The sequence below is a fragment of the Cenococcum geophilum genome, assembly GCF_001692895.1.
Source record: "Cenococcum geophilum 1.58 unplaced genomic scaffold K441scaffold_1, whole genome shotgun sequence".
NCBI classification, from domain to species: domain Eukaryota; kingdom Fungi; phylum Ascomycota; class Dothideomycetes; order Gloniales; family Gloniaceae; genus Cenococcum; species Cenococcum geophilum.
The window spans coordinates 6,043,962-6,061,869 of NW_027137559.1; the positions used below are offsets into that span (position 1 = coordinate 6,043,962).

At 49.8% G+C, this 17,908-nt stretch overlaps 6 protein-coding genes across 6 annotated transcripts; 3 read left to right on the forward strand and 3 right to left on the reverse strand.

Moving 5' to 3' along the window:
* Positions 1-427: 427 nt before the first annotated feature.
* On the forward strand, positions 428-2,292 carry K441DRAFT_691992 (uncharacterized protein; the record flags this gene model as incomplete). Its single annotated transcript, XM_067652525.1, has 2 exons — positions 428-446; positions 791-2,292. The coding sequence occupies 2 exons, from the start codon at positions 428-430 to the stop codon at positions 2,290-2,292; spliced, it is 1,521 nt and encodes a 506-aa protein (XP_067510634.1).
* A 1,784-nt stretch (positions 2,293-4,076) lies between these two features.
* On the reverse strand, positions 4,077-4,298 carry K441DRAFT_468308 (uncharacterized protein; the record flags this gene model as incomplete). Its single annotated transcript, XM_067641837.1, has 1 exon — positions 4,077-4,298. A coding segment is annotated over one exon (222 nt), but the record flags the coding sequence as incomplete, so codon positions are not given.
* A 564-nt stretch (positions 4,299-4,862) lies between these two features.
* Positions 4,863-6,032, forward strand: K441DRAFT_683548 (chromatin associated protein KTI12; the record flags this gene model as incomplete). The annotated part of the gene is made up of 4 exons (XM_067651700.1): positions 4,863-4,967; positions 5,031-5,360; positions 5,412-5,678; positions 5,748-6,032. 4 exons carry the CDS (start codon positions 4,863-4,865, stop codon positions 6,030-6,032), a joined length of 987 nt encoding a protein of 328 aa, XP_067510636.1.
* Positions 6,033-8,527: 2,495 nt separating this feature from the next.
* K441DRAFT_531302 (C6 transcription factor FacB) lies at positions 8,528-11,340 on the reverse strand (the record flags this gene model as incomplete). Its single annotated transcript, XM_067642198.1, has 6 exons — positions 8,528-9,679; positions 9,735-10,092; positions 10,140-10,420; positions 10,472-10,794; positions 10,845-10,960; positions 11,015-11,340. The coding sequence occupies 6 exons, from the start codon at positions 11,338-11,340 to the stop codon at positions 8,528-8,530; spliced, it is 2,556 nt and encodes an 851-aa protein (XP_067510637.1).
* Positions 11,341-12,869: 1,529 nt separating this feature from the next.
* K441DRAFT_683550 (SET domain-containing protein) lies at positions 12,870-14,719 on the reverse strand (the record flags this gene model as incomplete). The annotated part of the gene is made up of 5 exons (XM_067651701.1): positions 12,870-12,953; positions 13,094-13,640; positions 13,696-14,112; positions 14,160-14,257; positions 14,429-14,719. 5 exons carry the CDS (start codon positions 14,717-14,719, stop codon positions 12,870-12,872), a joined length of 1,437 nt encoding a protein of 478 aa, XP_067510638.1.
* Positions 14,720-15,809: 1,090 nt separating this feature from the next.
* On the forward strand, positions 15,810-17,871 carry K441DRAFT_533208 (phosphatases II; the record flags this gene model as incomplete). Its single annotated transcript, XM_067642268.1, has 4 exons — positions 15,810-15,861; positions 15,936-16,256; positions 16,309-16,537; positions 16,587-17,871. 4 exons carry the CDS (start codon positions 15,810-15,812, stop codon positions 17,869-17,871), a joined length of 1,887 nt encoding a protein of 628 aa, XP_067510639.1.
* Positions 17,872-17,908: the final 37 nt, after the last annotated feature.

Below are 17,908 nucleotides of genomic sequence, written 5' to 3' on the forward strand. Positions count from 1 at the left end.
TAGGCCTACCCACCACCCCTTCTGCGGAGCCTCAAAGTATACAAAAACCCCAGCTGAGGCCCACTAGGGAACCCTACTGCATAAGGCTTGGTCTGGAAAACAGTGTTTGAGCCTCTTCACAAGCAACCGGTCCCATACTGTTATGATTTGCTCTAGCTATTATTTCCTCGAATAGTCTATTCCCTCATTACAACTCAGATCTGCTCACCGCAACGTCAGAGACTACTCCTTTGCAGGCTTTAAATTCGGCCTCCTCCCCCCCTTTAGATCTCCCGTCCCAAAAGCCAACCAGTGAATAGATGCCTACCCTTGATAGGCTACCGTTCGACGTTTTATTCTGTATAGCTTCCAGTCTTGGTTTTGACGACGTTGTCCGCCTTAGCTTAACCTGTAGACAATTACGACTATTACTTAACGAGAGCACATTATGCCGCCGAACTATCGAGGTTGGTTGACACGACCCTTCTTAATTGCTTAGAAATACCCTTTTGCCTCTCTGTAAGCTTACACTCGCGTATTCAGACACATGTGCCTCATAGCCGAGAGGCAAAACTAGCACGGAGGGAAGAGATTACCTATCGAGAGGCCGTTCAAAGGATCTATGAGAGGCGTGAAGCCTTTGCAAAAGCAGCCCCGTTCTCGGCGCGAATCCTGGGCTACGGATCCGCCTTCCTATATCGACAAGGCGTTCTCTGTTTCCTATCGGGAAGCTATATTCGAGTACTGGACTTACACACCTCTTCTGGCCCTACCAGAATTATTGATCTTTCTTCTATTATTAATATTATAGTACCCCCTGGAACCTCCAACGTCGAACCGAAGGTTTCTTTGCTATACTACAGTGATGATATCATAGCAGTACACTACGAGAGGAAAAGTAGACCTAGCGACAGCTGGCTCCTTGCTATCAGTACCAAGGCTGATATCCCAGAGGACCATAGGCTTATTGCCAGCGTGGAACTTGAATCTAGTAGCCGCTTATTTGTGCGCCACACAGAGTCATTTCTTTACTTTGGAACACACTCCGGAACTGGGACCCATGGCCATCATGAGTGGAGAATTCAAGGCATATTATTAGACCAAAAGCACGCATTCCCACCGGATACCAAGCCATTGCAGCTTGAAGATTTTGTTGGGTCAGATATCGGTTCTACGGTCGCATTCGAAATCCATGACGGGTACTTTTACGCCCTGTCTAACCAGACATCCTTCGATGTGGAAGAGGTTGATTGGACGTCGTTTTATCACTGTGTTCGCTTCCGTCTCGAACAACCGTCCAAGAACGCCTTAGAAATCAACGCCCGCATATATCGTCGGCAACATGCGGAAGGCCCAATCAACGACTCCTGGACTGACTTAAGCCTACAAGTGGACGAGTCTACCAATCACCTCGTCATAGTAGAATCTCGCCGTGAGTGGCTTGATGGAGCAAGTAAACAGCATCGCACCTTCTATACCCAAAATATCAATTTCCCGTTATCCAAATCGTCATCCACATCGTCATCGCTAGGCTCATCTCCTACCGCAGGACCCTCTGCGGGACCAGCTCTTCCTTTAGATGATCCTTATGTGGCATTGCTGGGGAGCGGTGATAACCCTCACTGGGCGCCTTCTCAACCCCGGTATGCGCGCTACACACATCCGGAATACGGCGTGAACACTGACGCGGCCCGCTCTTTTATTCTTGCTAGGACCAAACTCCGCGCATACAACCTCTCGTGTAGCTCCTTCATCGATCTCGTTGAGGACGAAAAGTGCTGCGCCGCAAACACGCCAATGAACAACGAACCATGTCTGCGTCTGCGGATCGGCTCAAGGCGGCTCGCCCCCCTACACGAAGACGATTCCCTCGACGGCGCAGCTGGCAAAGCGAAAGTCATCCAAGAAACTTCATTCCCGCCTCTGTCTGGTGTCGACGACCGTTTTCGCTACGCCCCGATCAGGATGTGGCCAGAAGCCGCGTCATCATGCCCTTGTGCCGCTCGGCTGCATCGGATCCTCAATCCTCCTACGGCTGCAGGATCAGGCTTCAGTAAGACGGTTGTCGGGATTATTGATGAGCGCAGCGTAGTGTATATGATCAGACCCGCACGAGCATCGTACGGTGATGAGGACTGTACGGGCCCAATTGTCCTGGTCAGCTTTGATCGTGAGACAGGGCGCCAGACGCCAGTCGCATGGGACGACGCGGTCGACGGCGTGATCGTGGACAATGGTGCCGCAGCACAACAGGAACTGCAGTGGCGCTGGGACGCGGGAAAAGCGGCGTCGTGCAAGAACAGGTGTTGCTGACAGCTTACTGGCTTGTCCGGGCAAAGCGGGCGTGCATGGCGAAATTTGATCCCGACTTGTGAGCCTTGAGTCTGCCTTGGATGGATTACACTAGCATTACTTGTTTTCCTCAACACTTCCAGCTGATGCAGAGTATATCTAACATGGCTGCAGCCAACCCTCTTACCCAATTGGTCAAGAATTTACCATCGCATCCTGCTCATGCCATTCCATTGCCCTTCTGAGGTGCCAATGGATTGCAGTCGCCCATCTCGACAGCAGAGCACATCTGCCCAAGTCTGACGGATAGGGCAGCTAGCCACATCACCTGACTAGAGAGAAAGAATACCGCAGTCCTAAAGCCTTAGCCTTAGGCCATCCACATCCCTAAAATGCAACGCACCTCTCTTTAATCCCTCTTCCTGCACATAGTCGCCCAACCTAACGAAGGGCGCATTGCCCATCGTCCATCGGCAATCATTCACCGGCACGCAATTCGGCCCAACCAGGCCCGATCTTAGCGTGTGACAAGACGCACATAAGTGCTCATAAGGCTACTAGCTCTTTTGGCCCGCTATCGTAGTATAAAAGACGCGTAGCGAGAATAGTGGATGGCTATATAAGAGAATATACTTGATACCCGTTTAGCACTAAAGTTTTGGAGAATAAGACATGTCGGATGGGGGTAGTTTCGGTAGACAAGCTAGAACAATTTTCGGTAGACACAAAAAAGTAATTTCGTTAGGACTACAGGGCGCTTGGTGGCCTTACATTAGGGTGGGCGAGATAGAAAGCGTGCGAATGTGTGATTGATGATGCAGCAGGTAGTGCTCCGTTATACAAAAGAAACATGCTTGCAGTTTGCGCGGGTGTAGGCATCTGCTACGCGCTGAGACACTGCACTACGCCGCTCAGTCACGGTACCACCGCATAATAGACTCTCCACGCAAGGTGCAACGTGCTAAGGGTTGCTCAATGCCACAATTACTCATATTGCGCATGCTTGCTCCCCGAATCTATATATTCAGCGTGGATGGTGTATATACAGAGCTGTTGTAATCAACTGGTCTAGCAAACTGACCTCTTGTTGCTTCTAGCGGCGAAGAAGATGTGATAGGAGTCTATAGGATGGGTTGGTGGGGGTCGGAAAGACTTGCCTGAAACGCCCACCAAAGAAAATAAGTAAAACGTGCGTGGGGATATCTGATACAGGATACTGCAGCGGGAAGGACGTACGGGTAGGAAAGCTGCCGCTGCTATTGAATAGTTGCTGAAACGTACCGCTAGTAGGAAATGCTAAATCCGAAACGGTGAAAGTGAAGTATGTTACAAGCATTGCGTTGGGTGGGAGGGCGTGGGGATCCGAGTATTATGCGGGGGTAAATATTAAGATCAAAGCAAAGAATTAGGAGAGTGGCTTTTCGAGCTAAGCTGGAATCCGTGCGTCCACCCAGGGCAAAAAAGAAAATAAAAGATCGACGCGAGATCTAAGCGATAAAACCAGAAATGTGCGGAGATATTGGAATCCTTTGATTCCCTGCTGCTGGGGCATGGGAAAGGCGAATTGAAGCTCCTGTTGGTCCGTAATACAGGTACGCGAGTGCCCTGCAACCCCCCGCCGCTCCTTTCATTTCCACACCTCCATGTCCCACTACCAAAGTGCACTCTCGATCCTCGCTCACCGCGAGAACCCGTGGCTGGGACTGTTGAATCCCATCTGCCCCCACTCCCCACATTTGCAGGCTCCGCGCTCCCCACCCGCTCGCGGGCCACTGTCGTGTTGTTTTGTGGAGCTGGAGAAGAGCTTAAAGCTCGACGCCCTCCATGTCCCGCATCAGCACGGCCATCTGCGCACGCTTGGCCGCCTCGGCCACGAGCGCGTACTCACTCAGCAAGCTCTTCGTCTCGGCCGCCGTGTGGCCCGCGCCCTCGCGATTTGGTCGGTAGTCGAAGCTCAGCGGCCGCGTTGGGCTCTGTGGTTCCTGGTACAGCTCCTGTAGCTGCTGGGGACGCTGCGGGCCTAGGGCGCTGAAGAATGGCTCTGAGTGCTGTTGGGCAGAGGGCGAGGGCAGCGGTGCCGAGGCGGGTGACGGTGCGGATAGCGACGACAGGTTGCTCGTGCTCTGGAAGGCAGAGCTGCTGGTGCTGTTGGACGACGATGCCGGCGTGGGTAGAGGAGGATAGGGGGGCCGGGTGAACGGACGAGCGGGGGTTGGGGAAGTTGAAGACATTGTGCAGTGAGAGAATCGAGTTAGTCGGGTCCGAGTTTCTCCGGAGAGTTGTTAGGAGATTGCTGTGGTAGGTGTGGGAAGGGGGGAGTGGGTTACGAGGTGAGATGTGCCGTGAAAGGCCTTCGGGGAGCTTTGTATTGTTATTGTAGAGATACGGGGAGAGCAAGTAAACCAGCGTCGTCGGGCGAGTATGGTTAGGGAAAGTCAGGCAGGTTAGGCGTCTTAGGCTTTCGATGCGCAAAATATTTACCCTGCCCAGCGCTTAATCCAAGGCCAATATTGGGGAATCTTGCCTTTTTGCGCCCCCCGACGCGGCACAATCCCTCTTTTTGCCCCGCCATCGCTCGCCAAAAGCCCACCATGATATTCCCGTGTTTCGCCTGTGATGCCGAAGTATCCCCAGCAAAGGCACCATCAATTTCCGAGACCTGCTCCTATTATCTGATAAACGGGATAATCATGCCAGTCAGTACACTGTCACCCTTCCATGACTGGTATCGAATGCTGATGCTCTATCCTTAATGCCAGCTCGTGCTCGTCTCGGGTTATCCCTCGTCCGGCAAAACCTATCGCTCCAACCAGCTGCGGGATTTTTTTAACGAGAAGATTACGGCTTCGAAAGACCCGCGTGTCAGCCGTCTTAAAGTTCATCACATCAATGATCAAACCCTAGGTGTCTCCCGCGATGTCTACCATACTGCGAGGGCCGAGAAGGACGCAAGAGCAGAGGAATACTCCGCCGTGAAGAGAGCGCTCTCCAGAGATGGCATTGTCATCGCCGATGGCATGAATTATATCAAAGGGTTCCGATACCAGCTATATTGTGAAGCGAAGGCATTGCAGACCCCCAACTGTGTTGTAAGCTTTCGATTCGTTAGTGTTGCTGAAGCTGCTCTGACATTCCTAGAGGTGCATGTAGGGACGCCCATTAAGAAATGCCGCGAAATAAATGCGCGACTGCTCACAGACAAGGAAATTGATGGAGGGTATGTGGAAGAAGACTTTGAAAACCTGATTTTCAGATATGAAGAGCCGAATGGCATGAGTCGCTGGGACAGTCCACTCTTCACAGTTCTTGACGAAGATGAAACTCCTCCCTTTGAAAAGATATGGGAAGCAATTGTCGGCAGTGACGGAAAGGCAAAAGTGGTTAGGCCAAATCAAGCGACGGTGCTTGTACGTACTAATTTCTTGTACCACATCTACCCCTATAGATTACCACTAACCAGTTATTTTTATGCGTAGAAACCAGCAACAGAGCAAAATTACCTCTATGAACTCGACAAGACAACTTCGGACGTCCTCTCCCAGATACTGGCATGGCAGAAAGACCATGTAGGCGAAGAGGGTGGAGAAATAGCGATTCCAGACATTGAGAAACCCATCGAGCTACCAGCGTCGCCAATGACATTGCCACAGCTACAACGCATTCGCCGACAGTTCATCACGCTGAACCGACAACATAGCCTATCGAAGTCCAGGATAAAGGACCTCTTCGTTGATTACCTCAACGATCAATTCCTACAATAATTACTAATGCAGTCCATCTCACGTGCTGCAGTGATCCTAGAAGTAATTGTCAGTCCCTAGCAGCCCCCACCTCAGCGTCTAACAGCTGCCCTATTCTCAGCTTCATCTATCACGAGGCGCCTGCCTAGAAACATTCAGCCTTTGTTATCAATGCCAACCGCGACAACCGATCGATCCTGCAACCACCGCGTATTGTATCCAAAAACATCGCTGGAAGTTCCACTATGGAACAGCCTAGATGATGATTACACATTCGCAGGGATGACCTACCGGTTGCCCTGCAGTCATCTACTGCTTTCCTTGGTTCTAGAACAGACCTACCTGAAAACGGCACATGGGCTGGAGTCAGCCTTATAAGCCACATGCACGCTTCATTTAGAAGATGTCAGCAGTAGTGTGACGCAAATCCGATATTCGCTTACTCCACGATAGTCTTCTCTAGACGACTACACAATTGTGCTAGGCTAACCCAGGACCTGAGTCAGAGAAAGTCTGCTCAGGGCTCAGGACACGAGAGATGGCTGTCGGGTCATTGGTTCCATATTTGCGCGCTAGACCCACCATTTAACTCTTCCGAACCGCTAGCGGATTCAAGTAACTAATTGAGTAACCGGCCTAAACAAAAATAAACACTCTACCAATGCAACGTAACCCCACCATAAACAGCCCATCAGGCTTCCCTATCATAAAGCAGAGCCTCAAATCCCCCAGCTCTCCCCCACGTTGATCGTATTCCCTCCTTCCTTTCTTCGATCAGTCTCTACTCAGTTCTCCCGCTCCAAGTCTCACACGCATACGAGGATAGGCCTACCATGCAGAGGCGCCTCACTTTCATTCCACCCATCCTATCTCAGCTTCCACGCAAAGCGGCTCTAATTTATCTAACTTTGCCTTTTACATGGGCAACACGCTAAATGCAATGCCAAACACCACCGACAGCCACACCTGACATCACCTATAGCAGCCATTCGCTAGTATCTGGTAGCATCTGGTAGCATCTGGTAGCCGTAAGCGGATAACATACATCGGCTATCTAATTGACCGAAGGCGAAGGCGTAGAGTATCGGCTCGCTGGCTTGGAAGGGATGTTGTAATACGAGAACCTACAACTCATAGAAGAGAAGGAACGAGCCGTGAAATGTCAATTAAACAGACGTCAACAAAAGAAATTGAACTGCCCATACATAGCAGAGGGGGATGGCGTGATCCCTTGGCAGTAATCTACCCTGTATCTTCTCAACCTCTAGAAGCCCCTCCTTCTCGCCCAACTCCCAGCTTCTTGAACCGCAAAACCCAATATCCTATCCACCTCATGCGGTTCGCTACGCGTGATCAGCGGTGCAGATAACGGTCGTGGGGCGAGGCAGAATCCAGAAGTTGGGCATCTCCCTTGCTATGTTTTACTTCTATTTTTACTTTTTTGTAACCACGTTTCCGCCCCGCATAATATCGTGGGTTTTTGTTTACTTTTTCCCTACTCGTTGTTCATGTTTACTTTTCCCTGTTGGTGTTGAGGCTTTTTCTTTGCTTCTTCCTCTGTATCTTAGTTGCTTTTTCTGCCCACCTGCGTTCGTTGTCGTGTTGGCTGCATGCAGCTAGTTTAGCGCAAATCAATACGCCCTACGCAGCCCCTGAGACAGTCCGTAAGTCGGCGAAGCACCAATGCGCACTTTTTTTTTTCTGTTGCTCTTGAAGCTCAGGACCGGGCGAGCTGCGATGTCGCAGCGAGGGTGAAGGGCGTTGTGGACGGGCAGGATTGGTGAGCGCAGCAGCGAGTCATGAGCGGTAGGTCAGTAGCGAGTCAGGGCGTCATAGACTGCATAACAGCGTGGAATTTTTTTACGACAGCCGGACAGGCGGTGACTAGAGTAGATACAGAGGAAAAGCTGTGACCCAAAACAGGACCGAGATCTAAGACGAGCGCCTTTCTGGGACTGAATCCTCCGAAAAATGTAAAAGGCCGAAGAGAAGAAAGGGAAAGAGATATAGCTGTAAGGACCGGATACCGGAGGTAAGAGTACAAGTATTTTGCATTTGCGGTATCCCAAAAAGTCAGAAGAGCAAAATATCCACAAGAGAAATCAGCAACCCCTGAAAAGGAAATCATTAAAGCGAAAAAGTACTCCTCGGCTTCTTCTAAACTATCGACCTGAATCGCACTTATTACCGTCTTACTACTGTCTCAGTTACCTACCCCTTGATTCGGTCACCGACTCGGTCACCGACTTAGTCTACTACCCCTCTACCTTTCTCATGTATATATAGAGGCTCTAGAGCCACATTCAATAGACAGTCCTCATCCTTCATTGTCCGTTCGACATAAACCCCGTAGTTAACCAAAGAAACCGAAGTTGTAGGAAAGCGCGTAAATAGAGAGATAGACAAAGCCAACCCAAATGTGAAATATATTTGATTCGCCGTTTCCAATACACCGGTGGTATATCCATCATAACGACGTAACATCTTCAAGATTGCCTGCTTGCCCAGATGGGTATCTACAGCCCGAAGTTTCCATCTAGTCCATCTAGTCCTATTGGTCCGTTACCAGGCGAGTTCAACTCTGGAATTATGATGCCATAGACGCGCTCGCTACTCCCAGTTGATCCGTAATCACAGTTGCCAAACTCCTCTCCGCTAGTAAGGCTTTCGTCACTGAAGCTCAGCACACTCTGTGGAGGTTGCTGGTCCGTAGCCCCTAGGCCCCAAACCCCTGGTGGCCAGGTCAGATGCGATTCTGCGCCAGAAGAGAGTGGCAGCGCATCGATAAGCGCGTCGACAGGTTGTCCGCCGTAGATTGTGTCGTAGATGTTTGTCTGGCCATTATCAATACTCGACAGAAAACGTTCCCAATCTGTTGATGAGACTTCGGCTTCGCCAGAGGAGTCGATTGCAAATGGGTAGCTAGAGAGCAGGTCAGGGCCAAAAGATAGATAGTCGATATTTGGGTTTTGACGAAGCGAGCTACTTGACTTGCAAGTCTTGGTGTGAGTGATGATCGAGGGACGATGAGTTAGAGGACTGACAGTAGGTTCAGAACGTGCGGATAGCGGCTCCGATCGGATCGACGAGATACTGGCCGAAGACTGGTTGTTGTGATGGCCGAAAGGGGGAGAAAGGTTAGCAAGCGTGGCGCGACGGGGCTCCTTGAGGTCATGGCGAGCATGCTTAGTTACAGATGGAGAGAACCGCGAGGCGATAGCCTTCAGCTGTTTATGTGTGGCGCGGAATGTCTCTTGCGGAGCAGCCATGCTTCCTTCGGAATTGTCACGCGAGATTGATGGAGGTGAGTTCTTGCCAGAAATCATTGAACAACCAACACGGCGGAATTCGGAGGCGCCAGTGGCTCCACTACGCTCGAGCATCTCGATGACTGAACACACTAGTCGTTGGCAATCTTTGATGAGCTTACCCTCTTGGTCTAGGTCCAGGGTCTGGAAGAGTAAACCGAAGCCCGCTTGCACAAGGAGCTCGTTCTTATTTAGGCAAAATGCAAAGCTGAGCTTCCGTTCGTCCAACAGCTGAAGGATCTGTACCATGTGCTTGCACGAATCTGCAACAGCAACAACGGCGGATGACCCCCTATCACCTAGATTGGCAGTTACGGCTGGGCGATAAATGAGAGAGCGGATGTAATGGTACGCAAGTGACTGTCATGTGTGTTAAATTTTTGAGTTGAGCATTTCGGATAAAAAGGGTACGTACTAAAAGAGGTGACCGGCTGCTAATCACATTTGTGCTTGGCTTGTCTTGCTGAAACTGCAGTCTGAGATGAGGAGCGAGGTTACTCGACCAGTCTTCAAGCTCATCAGCGAGAGACGTTAGAGTGCGGAACGATATCTCATGTGAAGCCGAAGCCGGGTAGTTCTCTGATAAAACCTTGGCTAGCACACGTGTAACGCGGAATAGAGCCAGAGCGCTAGACAACTTGGTGTACTCCCCAGGTAATGTGGGCAAAAAGCCTTTCTCCGTTACGTACTCGTCGTCGGCGTCAACCGGGTACTCGCAGTGAACATCCTCTTCTTTCAAGAGTTTCGGAAGTCCGAGATGAGCGGCAGAAAAGCTAAAACAATTAGCGTTGAGAAGTACAATGGGAAACTAATGACACACCAGTCAACTATATATAACGTCCAGAAAACCTTTTTCCTGGTCTCACTGGTCAAGGCACCGAGCGCAAACCGTTTTTGCGATTGGTGTAGACCAAAACGTTGTGATAAGCTAACTGCCAGTCCTTTGTACTTCAGCAGTTTAGCATAATCCGACTTCAGGAGGCAGTAAATCTGCGCAAGAATGAGACATTGTAGGGTCGCCAGGCAGTTGTCCATCAAAAAGGTTTCGAGGGCCGCCTGCCATTGGACTTCGTAGGACCCAGTGTCCTGAGCGTCGCGTGACTGTTGCTCATTAGTACTATAATGCGTTGTTGAACGACAGAGTTGGCATACATCACTCGATAATGCAGCGATCCCGAAGATCAAGTTGAGTTGCGCAATTGACTTCTTATCAGCCATGGTATCAGGGCTAGCAACGTATTCTTCGTAGATTGTCAGGAACGTCGGTCGGTGAAGGACTGGGAACAGTGGAGCCCATTCTTGGAAGAAGATATTGATCATTTGGTCAGATACAAGGCGGGGAGGCGCTTTCCAAGAGACGATGCGTCCTTGAAATTGTGACGAGACTGATCGCGCCGATCTGGTGCTGAAGAAAGCGTCGGACTTGATGTCCACGCAAGGCCTACCAGTCTCCTGAACTTTGTGTTTGAACGCATCTGTTCTATATTAGATGAAGGGATTCAAAGACCTGTTTCGATATTCCTACCGATAAGAGTCCTTCCACTTGACGTCCCTACAAAGTACAAATCACTGTTCTCGTCGTCCAACAGCAGTGGCGATTGCTGAACCTTGAATATATCCTCTTTATCTTGCGAGTCCTCTCTGTTCTCGGGTGATGGTAACGGAGACTGTGTTGGCGGCCTCCGTGGCGATGACATCGCTTGGGGTGTGTGCGAATGTATTCTGGAAAGCATATCTATCTTTTCATCCTTTTCATCCAACAGATCCTTCAACTCGCGAACTTCTCCCTCCAGGAATCGCACCCTCTCTTCCAAAGACTCCGTGTATCCTCGCGGAAATGCCCGTCGACTCAGTTTGTCGCTTGTCTTGCATTCAAACCCGACATTGACACACTGCGAGCAACTCGGTCTGATCCCATCGCATCTGATCTTCTTAGACCGACATCGGTCGCACGCCTGGGCGATACGGGCTTGCGCGTTCGAGCCGACTTTGATGACCTTCATCGGTAGAATTCCTGGCATCTTTGCGATTTTTTCAAGTGATGGTGCGGTGTTTTTCTATTCTTTTCAGGTCCCGAAGGACTGGCGATCAGAGTCTGCAGAGAGTGCCGGTAATCATCCGAGTGCGATGGGCACAATCTTGAATGGCTCAGCCCTAAGGATATATTTCTGCGCGAGCGATCTGTGGGAGGGAAACTGTAAATATGCAAGCAGTCAGACGAGGGTGGACAAAGGAGGGCCTAGGTTGGAGAAGGCGTATGGGTGGGATGGCATCCACCCGTTCACGCTTTGCCTTAATCGTACTAAAGCCACCAGCCCCAGGAATGCGGGGGAAGGGACCTGTACGAGCAGCCAATAACACGCCAATATACATGGAGAAGGTAGCGCCCATTTTGCGTAATTTTGCTCGAACCACCGTTTTCACCCATTTCTTTATCGCTGGCCAGCTGCCACCATTCCCTAAGCCGATACAAACGCCTGCGAGGAACAACACCTACACCCATCATGCGCGCCTGTTATTTTGCAAACTTGTGTCAGAGCAGCTCGATCTGCTTCAGGCTGGGACACTGTCATAAGTTGTGGGGGATTGATAGTTGTGACAGCCAGCCCGCGCTTCTAGTCAACGCTACTCCTCAAGCGGCAGCATGATGCTCTATCTCAAGCAGCCCTCATCCGACGAAGGCCTCATGCATCTTTGACCCGCTGAGAAGGACAGGGATCTGCCAAGAAAGTTGACACGAGCGGCCCCTTTTTGGCCCATATGACATATATCACGAGCACACTTTAGGTGTTGGTATTATTATTACGTGCCTATAGTTGCTGGGGCGTCTGAGTATCTTGGTCTAGCCTCAAGCCAATCCATCATTCTTCCAGAATGCAGAAGTTAAAAGCTACTCCAGGTCCTTGCAGACGCAGGGATCACACGATCCTAGTATTCGATGGACTGTAGAAGGCTTGTCGCTATCCAGTTGTTGGAAGCAGCCAAGTCTAAATAATCGGCCCATATCCCGACGTACTTCGATATGTCAGCCGAGTAAAGCAGTTTGCCGGTGGGGAAGCGGTTTGACAACCTCTGGATGATTTGAGTCAGGGGGCCATTTACATTTACATATATATGGTAAGATAAGGAGCGAATAGCGCGGTTGGAAGCGCGGATAGCTGGACCGGTTCGCTTTAATAGTACTCTCCCATAGGCAGGCTATTCCGTCAGACCTTTAATTTCAAAGTGTTCCACTTCGCGCAATTTTTTGTTAAAAAGCTGTGGCAAGTTATTCTAGTGAGTGCGGTAAGTGCGAAGAAAAAAGAAGAAAATGATGTTCATCGTTATGGAACTCATCCGGTTGAAATCGGAATGTGTTTTCAATCTTCACGTGGAAATTGAGAGGCCCTGTAATTCCTATAGCAGTTTTCCACGCATATGTACGTGCCATGAATCGGCTAATAAAACGCCACCAAGGCTTCATTTGTGTGAGTTACGCATTCACAATAGAAAATTGTATGGGGAAACCCGGTTATTTTAGATAGACAGCCCAACCGTCTCCAATGAGAATTTAAGAAAAGTCTTCCTCAGCATTCTCTTCATCTGTAATCCCTAGATAACGCTTCACAGATTCCGATTCAATCAACACCAATTTCTGCCGCGAGAAGACGTTAGCGAAACTCGGTGGGTGTCTGGATGTGACGAGTGGCCTGCGGGAAGAACCGAAATTTGAACGTGGCTTGAGTGGCAGGAGGTGATGACGATAGTCCGGATGAAGCTTTACTTTAAACGTACCTGGTCTTCGAGATCATTGAAAGCCCTCTCCAACAGCTTTAATTCCAATTTGCGGAGTTTTCCTGCCAATTTCCATGGAACATCTCGAACACCCGAATCCTTCTCCGGATTGCCTACTTCGTGGAGATCTTCAATTTGTTGTTCAATCCGATTTTGCAGTAAAGTGATGGCTCGTAGTTGATACACCTCCCACAGCGCCTCTGTCTGGAGGAGATCCCTCAGCTTCGACGTGTCCTCCAGCTCTTCGGTTTTCCAAAACGCCCGAAGCTCCCGATCTCCATCATTGGTCTGCAAGAAATTGAACCCGAGGCCGTCCTCTTCATTAACACAAACCAACCACACAAAATCACTTTCCCAACCCGTGCAATCGCCCCCGTCAAAGATGCGAAATCCTGGGGCCATCGCGCTGACAGCAATCTTAGCTGACCTGAGAGGGTCATCATCAGGAATATTGAGGTCCAGAAACATAACTCTTGCAGACTCCATTGAATCTTCGATAAAGCCATAAGAGAATATCATCTCACATGCGCCTTTCTCATCACCGTAACTTTGATTTGCGTGTGAGCCAATCGGGTGAACCCTATGGGTAGAAATCGACATACGTTATCGTAATCTCATCTTTCCGCTTGACCGTCTTACCGGCATGAAGCAACAAGATGCCGTTACCGTCCTCATCAGTTTCGTAAAGTGCAGCTGCAGCTTCGCCAGATGAATGGTTTGCCATGTCCACGCAGGGCACCATGCAATCTCCGATGCCTGGGAACTCGAGGGCACGAGACCGGTACATAGTATCCACATGCATCCAGTCTTCGAACGTGACGTAGCCTTCATCTTCGTCCCACCAGTACTTTTCGCACCAGCTGATGTGCTCTGTTGCTGATCGAAGGTGTTCGAATTCGCGCAATAAACTATTCATCTTCGCACGGATAGCAGATCTAAGAGTAGTTCCAACCAAAAGCTCCTGCTCCTGTTCGGTCCAGAAGGTGGGGAGAAGTTCTTCTGGGAGAAACTTGACGTATCTAGATATCGTTAGTCCATGTGTATGAGAAATAGATGAGACTAATACTCAGTCAAAGGGTTTACCACTCCTGTACTCTCTGGTATTTCTGGACAGGATATGGTAGCCTGTATTAGTAGGAATACTAGTATCGTTCCTCTAGCGGTCTAAAAGGTAAATTAGACTTATGATACAAACAAAGGATGATTTTGCGCAGAAATGTGTTGAACTTGATTCGAAGGATAACCACTACGTTGGCTCTAGAGGCGTTTGGTATTTTGACAAGGAGCCACTCAACTCCCTTAACCTATCGGCATTACCCCAGGACACACACATACCTGTGCATATTCGCCTAGAGAGTCAAGAACCTCCTTCAGCTGTTTGTCGGATTTTGCGAAACCTTCAACACTTTCACGGGAAAGGGCTAGATCTCTAGGAATGACCATCAAAGGGCCAGTTTCTCCCCCAGTCATATCGTTTTCTGCTATAACAGTAGATCCTCGATGTTCAAATCCTGGCATTGGTCCTACTTGGACACCATTGAGAGTCACACCATTAAGTTCAGCCCAAGATCGAAAAGTGGAGATAGGCAGTTTGAGCCAGCCTTCCGCCCGTCCTCGTCTAATCATTGAATTTGTTGTCCGGAAGCACCGAGACCTTACTTGCTATTGGCCGGTCTATAAGAAGTCAGTAGGAAATGATAGAACATACATAGCATCCGCTACTCTAGCAGCTCATCTGTTATGGGTTGTTTTACCAATTCTCTTGGCGTTCACAAGGTCTTCGGGTGCTTATGGGATTGTTCCGTAAAACCCGAATATAAGAAGCGTTTCAGGAGATATCTAAAGTATTCCTAGGGATCGAAGTATTTCAAAAAGTTACGTAGAATGAAGCGTCCCTTGACAACCCCTAGTGCGCAGACAGTGTAGAAACCCTTCTCACCCAGCAATACAAATATTCTAAAACAATCAGCCTAGTAGGCTCTATATACGCCCTGATTTCTTGGAAGTCTTAAGACAAGCCTATTCCATTGAAAAAGGTTAGCAGGAAGAAAATCTTTCATTATTCACATAGGATATCTCCGAAAAGTAAAAGCGAAGTTTGTTGCATACAGCAATAGAAACGCGGGAACTGCAGGGAATTCACAAGCCGCAAGGAACACCCTCACCTCAAGGTAGAACAACGAGGTCATCCAGCCAAACATAAACACAGACGTGGTCGTTTGGATTTCCCCATGAAACATCCTGGCTCGTAGCGACCGGCAGGGTGCCAAGCACTCGTGAGTCGGGTCGGGTCGGGTAATGAGGGTCGGGTCGCCAAGTGGGTAGGACCTAGTGGGCCTGTGGGCGGCGCTAGTGCGCTTCCAGACTTAGCTTTATTTTGTAAACAACGAAACTCGACTTGTATTTTGTGAGTGTCATCTCCATCCCATCCCATCCCATTCTCTCCACGCCGCTTCATTCACACCACATCCTTACAATTATTGTTTATTATATGTGGAGAAGAGCTCTGGAGCACTTTGCGACCACAACAATAGCCACCAACACATCCCCATACCCACAGACACTGAAAATACTCACCTCCATCGCAACTCCTCCTTGCCCCTAACATTAGCAGGAATTATCCTACGCTTTCTAGAGATATATACTAGAAGCAAGCCAGCGAGATCGCTCTTGCTCTTTACTACCTGCGCAGGCCAGAACAACTGCTGCCGCAAATATGCCTCCTTCCACTGCCACCAGTTATGGGCAGGTTATTGAGTACATTCAAGGTAAAAACAAGAACAAATCCTTTCACCTTACATAATCTAGCGTCTTTGTTTACTGACGACCTCGTCTTTCGCAGACCGTCTCTACCTAGCCTCTTATACACACCCTCCAGATGCCAACACTCCATTTCCCTATCCCAGACAGAGCCGGCCGCCAAGCAAACGATCTTCAAGGGCACAACTAGGCCCCACCCCAACAGCTGGAAGTGGTCCAAAAGTTCATCCTCCCGTTTATTTTTCAATTGATAAGAGTCTCCTATACAACGCCTTTCATGCGGATTTTGGCCCGTTACATATCGGTCATTTGTACAGGTTTGCAGTACAACTTCACGAGGTACTCGGTGACCCTGCGAATGAGGATCGGGGTGTGGTTTTCTGGAGCAATGCGGATTCAAGGAGTATATTTCCCTAGCAACAAGGGTTACGAGCAGGATTCTAACTTTTTCTCAGGTCGCGCAAATGCAGCATGTATTTTGGCTTGCTATATGGTTTTAATACAGTCATGGCCACCTCACCTTGCACTTACTCCAATTGCGCAAATGGATCCCCCTTGCATGCCCTTCAGAGATGCGGGTTACAGCCAGGCAGACTACGTCCTCAATATCCAGGATGTGGTGTATGGAGTATGGAAGGCGAAAGAAGAGGGACTGTGCGGATTAAAAGAGTTCAGTCTCGAGGAGTACGTGATATATATCCACTTTCTTGCAACTAAGCTAATTCAGTTCCAGATACGAGAAGTACGAGCGCGTCGATATGGGAGATTTCAACTGGCTCACACCCAGCTTCCTCGCCTTTGCCTCTCCACAACATCAACCTACGCATATCATTCCCCCTTCTTCTCCCATGTACTCTACCTTACCCACAACCATTGCCGATGTACAACGATCAACTCTCCCAACCCCATTTAAGAATGTCCTATCTCATTTCTCTGCACGAAACATTGGCCTCGTCGTACGGCTCAACTCCGAGCTATACTCCCCATCATATTTCACTGCTCTTGGTATCCAGCACCTCGACATGATATTCGATGATGGCACGTGCCCGCCTCTTTCACTTGTCAAAAAATTCATCAATCTCGCACACGAGATGATCACGATCAGAAAAAAGGGTATTGCAGTGCACTGCAAAGCTGGTTTGGGTCGGACCGGGTGCCTAATTGGCGCTTACCTTATCTATCGGCATGGCTTCACCGCAAATGAGATTATCGCCTTCATGCGCTTTATGCGGCCTGGTATGGTTGTTGGACCCCAACAGCACTGGCTCCACCTCAACCAAGGCACCTTCCGCGAATGGTGGTATGAAGACTCGATGAAGGCCAAGATGGCAGAAATGATGCCCTCCACACCCACAAAATCTACACATAGGCAACGTCTCGCCAGCAATGGACAGACCTTCACACCACCGAACGGCTCGCAGAAGCGCTCCGCGCTCGGCGAAATCCAGTCGAATGAGCAGAACAGCGGAAATAATTCCAGCCTATGTGTGCAAGACGAGAATCTGCCTGTACCAACTCCAGGCCAACCGCGCAAGACAAGCAAGCTGTACGGCTGCGGAAGCAGCAGACACCACTCACCACAACGGGTGGATGAAAACGAGCCATTTGTTAAACCAGACACAGAGATTGTATCGATTCAGCGCTCCACTCAGGGCGAGTCTGAGAGTGAGGAGGAGTTCCTGCTGCGAATGCTGGCAAGGCGGACGGCGTCGCGCTCGCCGAACTCGAAGGAAAAGAGGCGCGCTGTCAGCTGCACAACGATGACATCAACGACAACAACCACAGCATGGGGAGTGCCCGGTGGCGACAGCGACGTGGAGAATAAAGGCATCACAGGCGCTCGACCGAAGACGCCCGCGCGGGACAAGAGCGTAGGCAGCGGCCGCGGTGACATCAGCGTGGGAAAGGCACGGTCGAGCCCAGCGCGGCGGAGCACCGAAAGCAAGAACGGCGTCAGGAAGACGAGCGGACGGGTGGGAAGCGTAGGCAACGCCACACTCACCCGGACTAAGCAATAGACGTGCAAGCATTCGCATCTGTTGATTTCAGGATTTT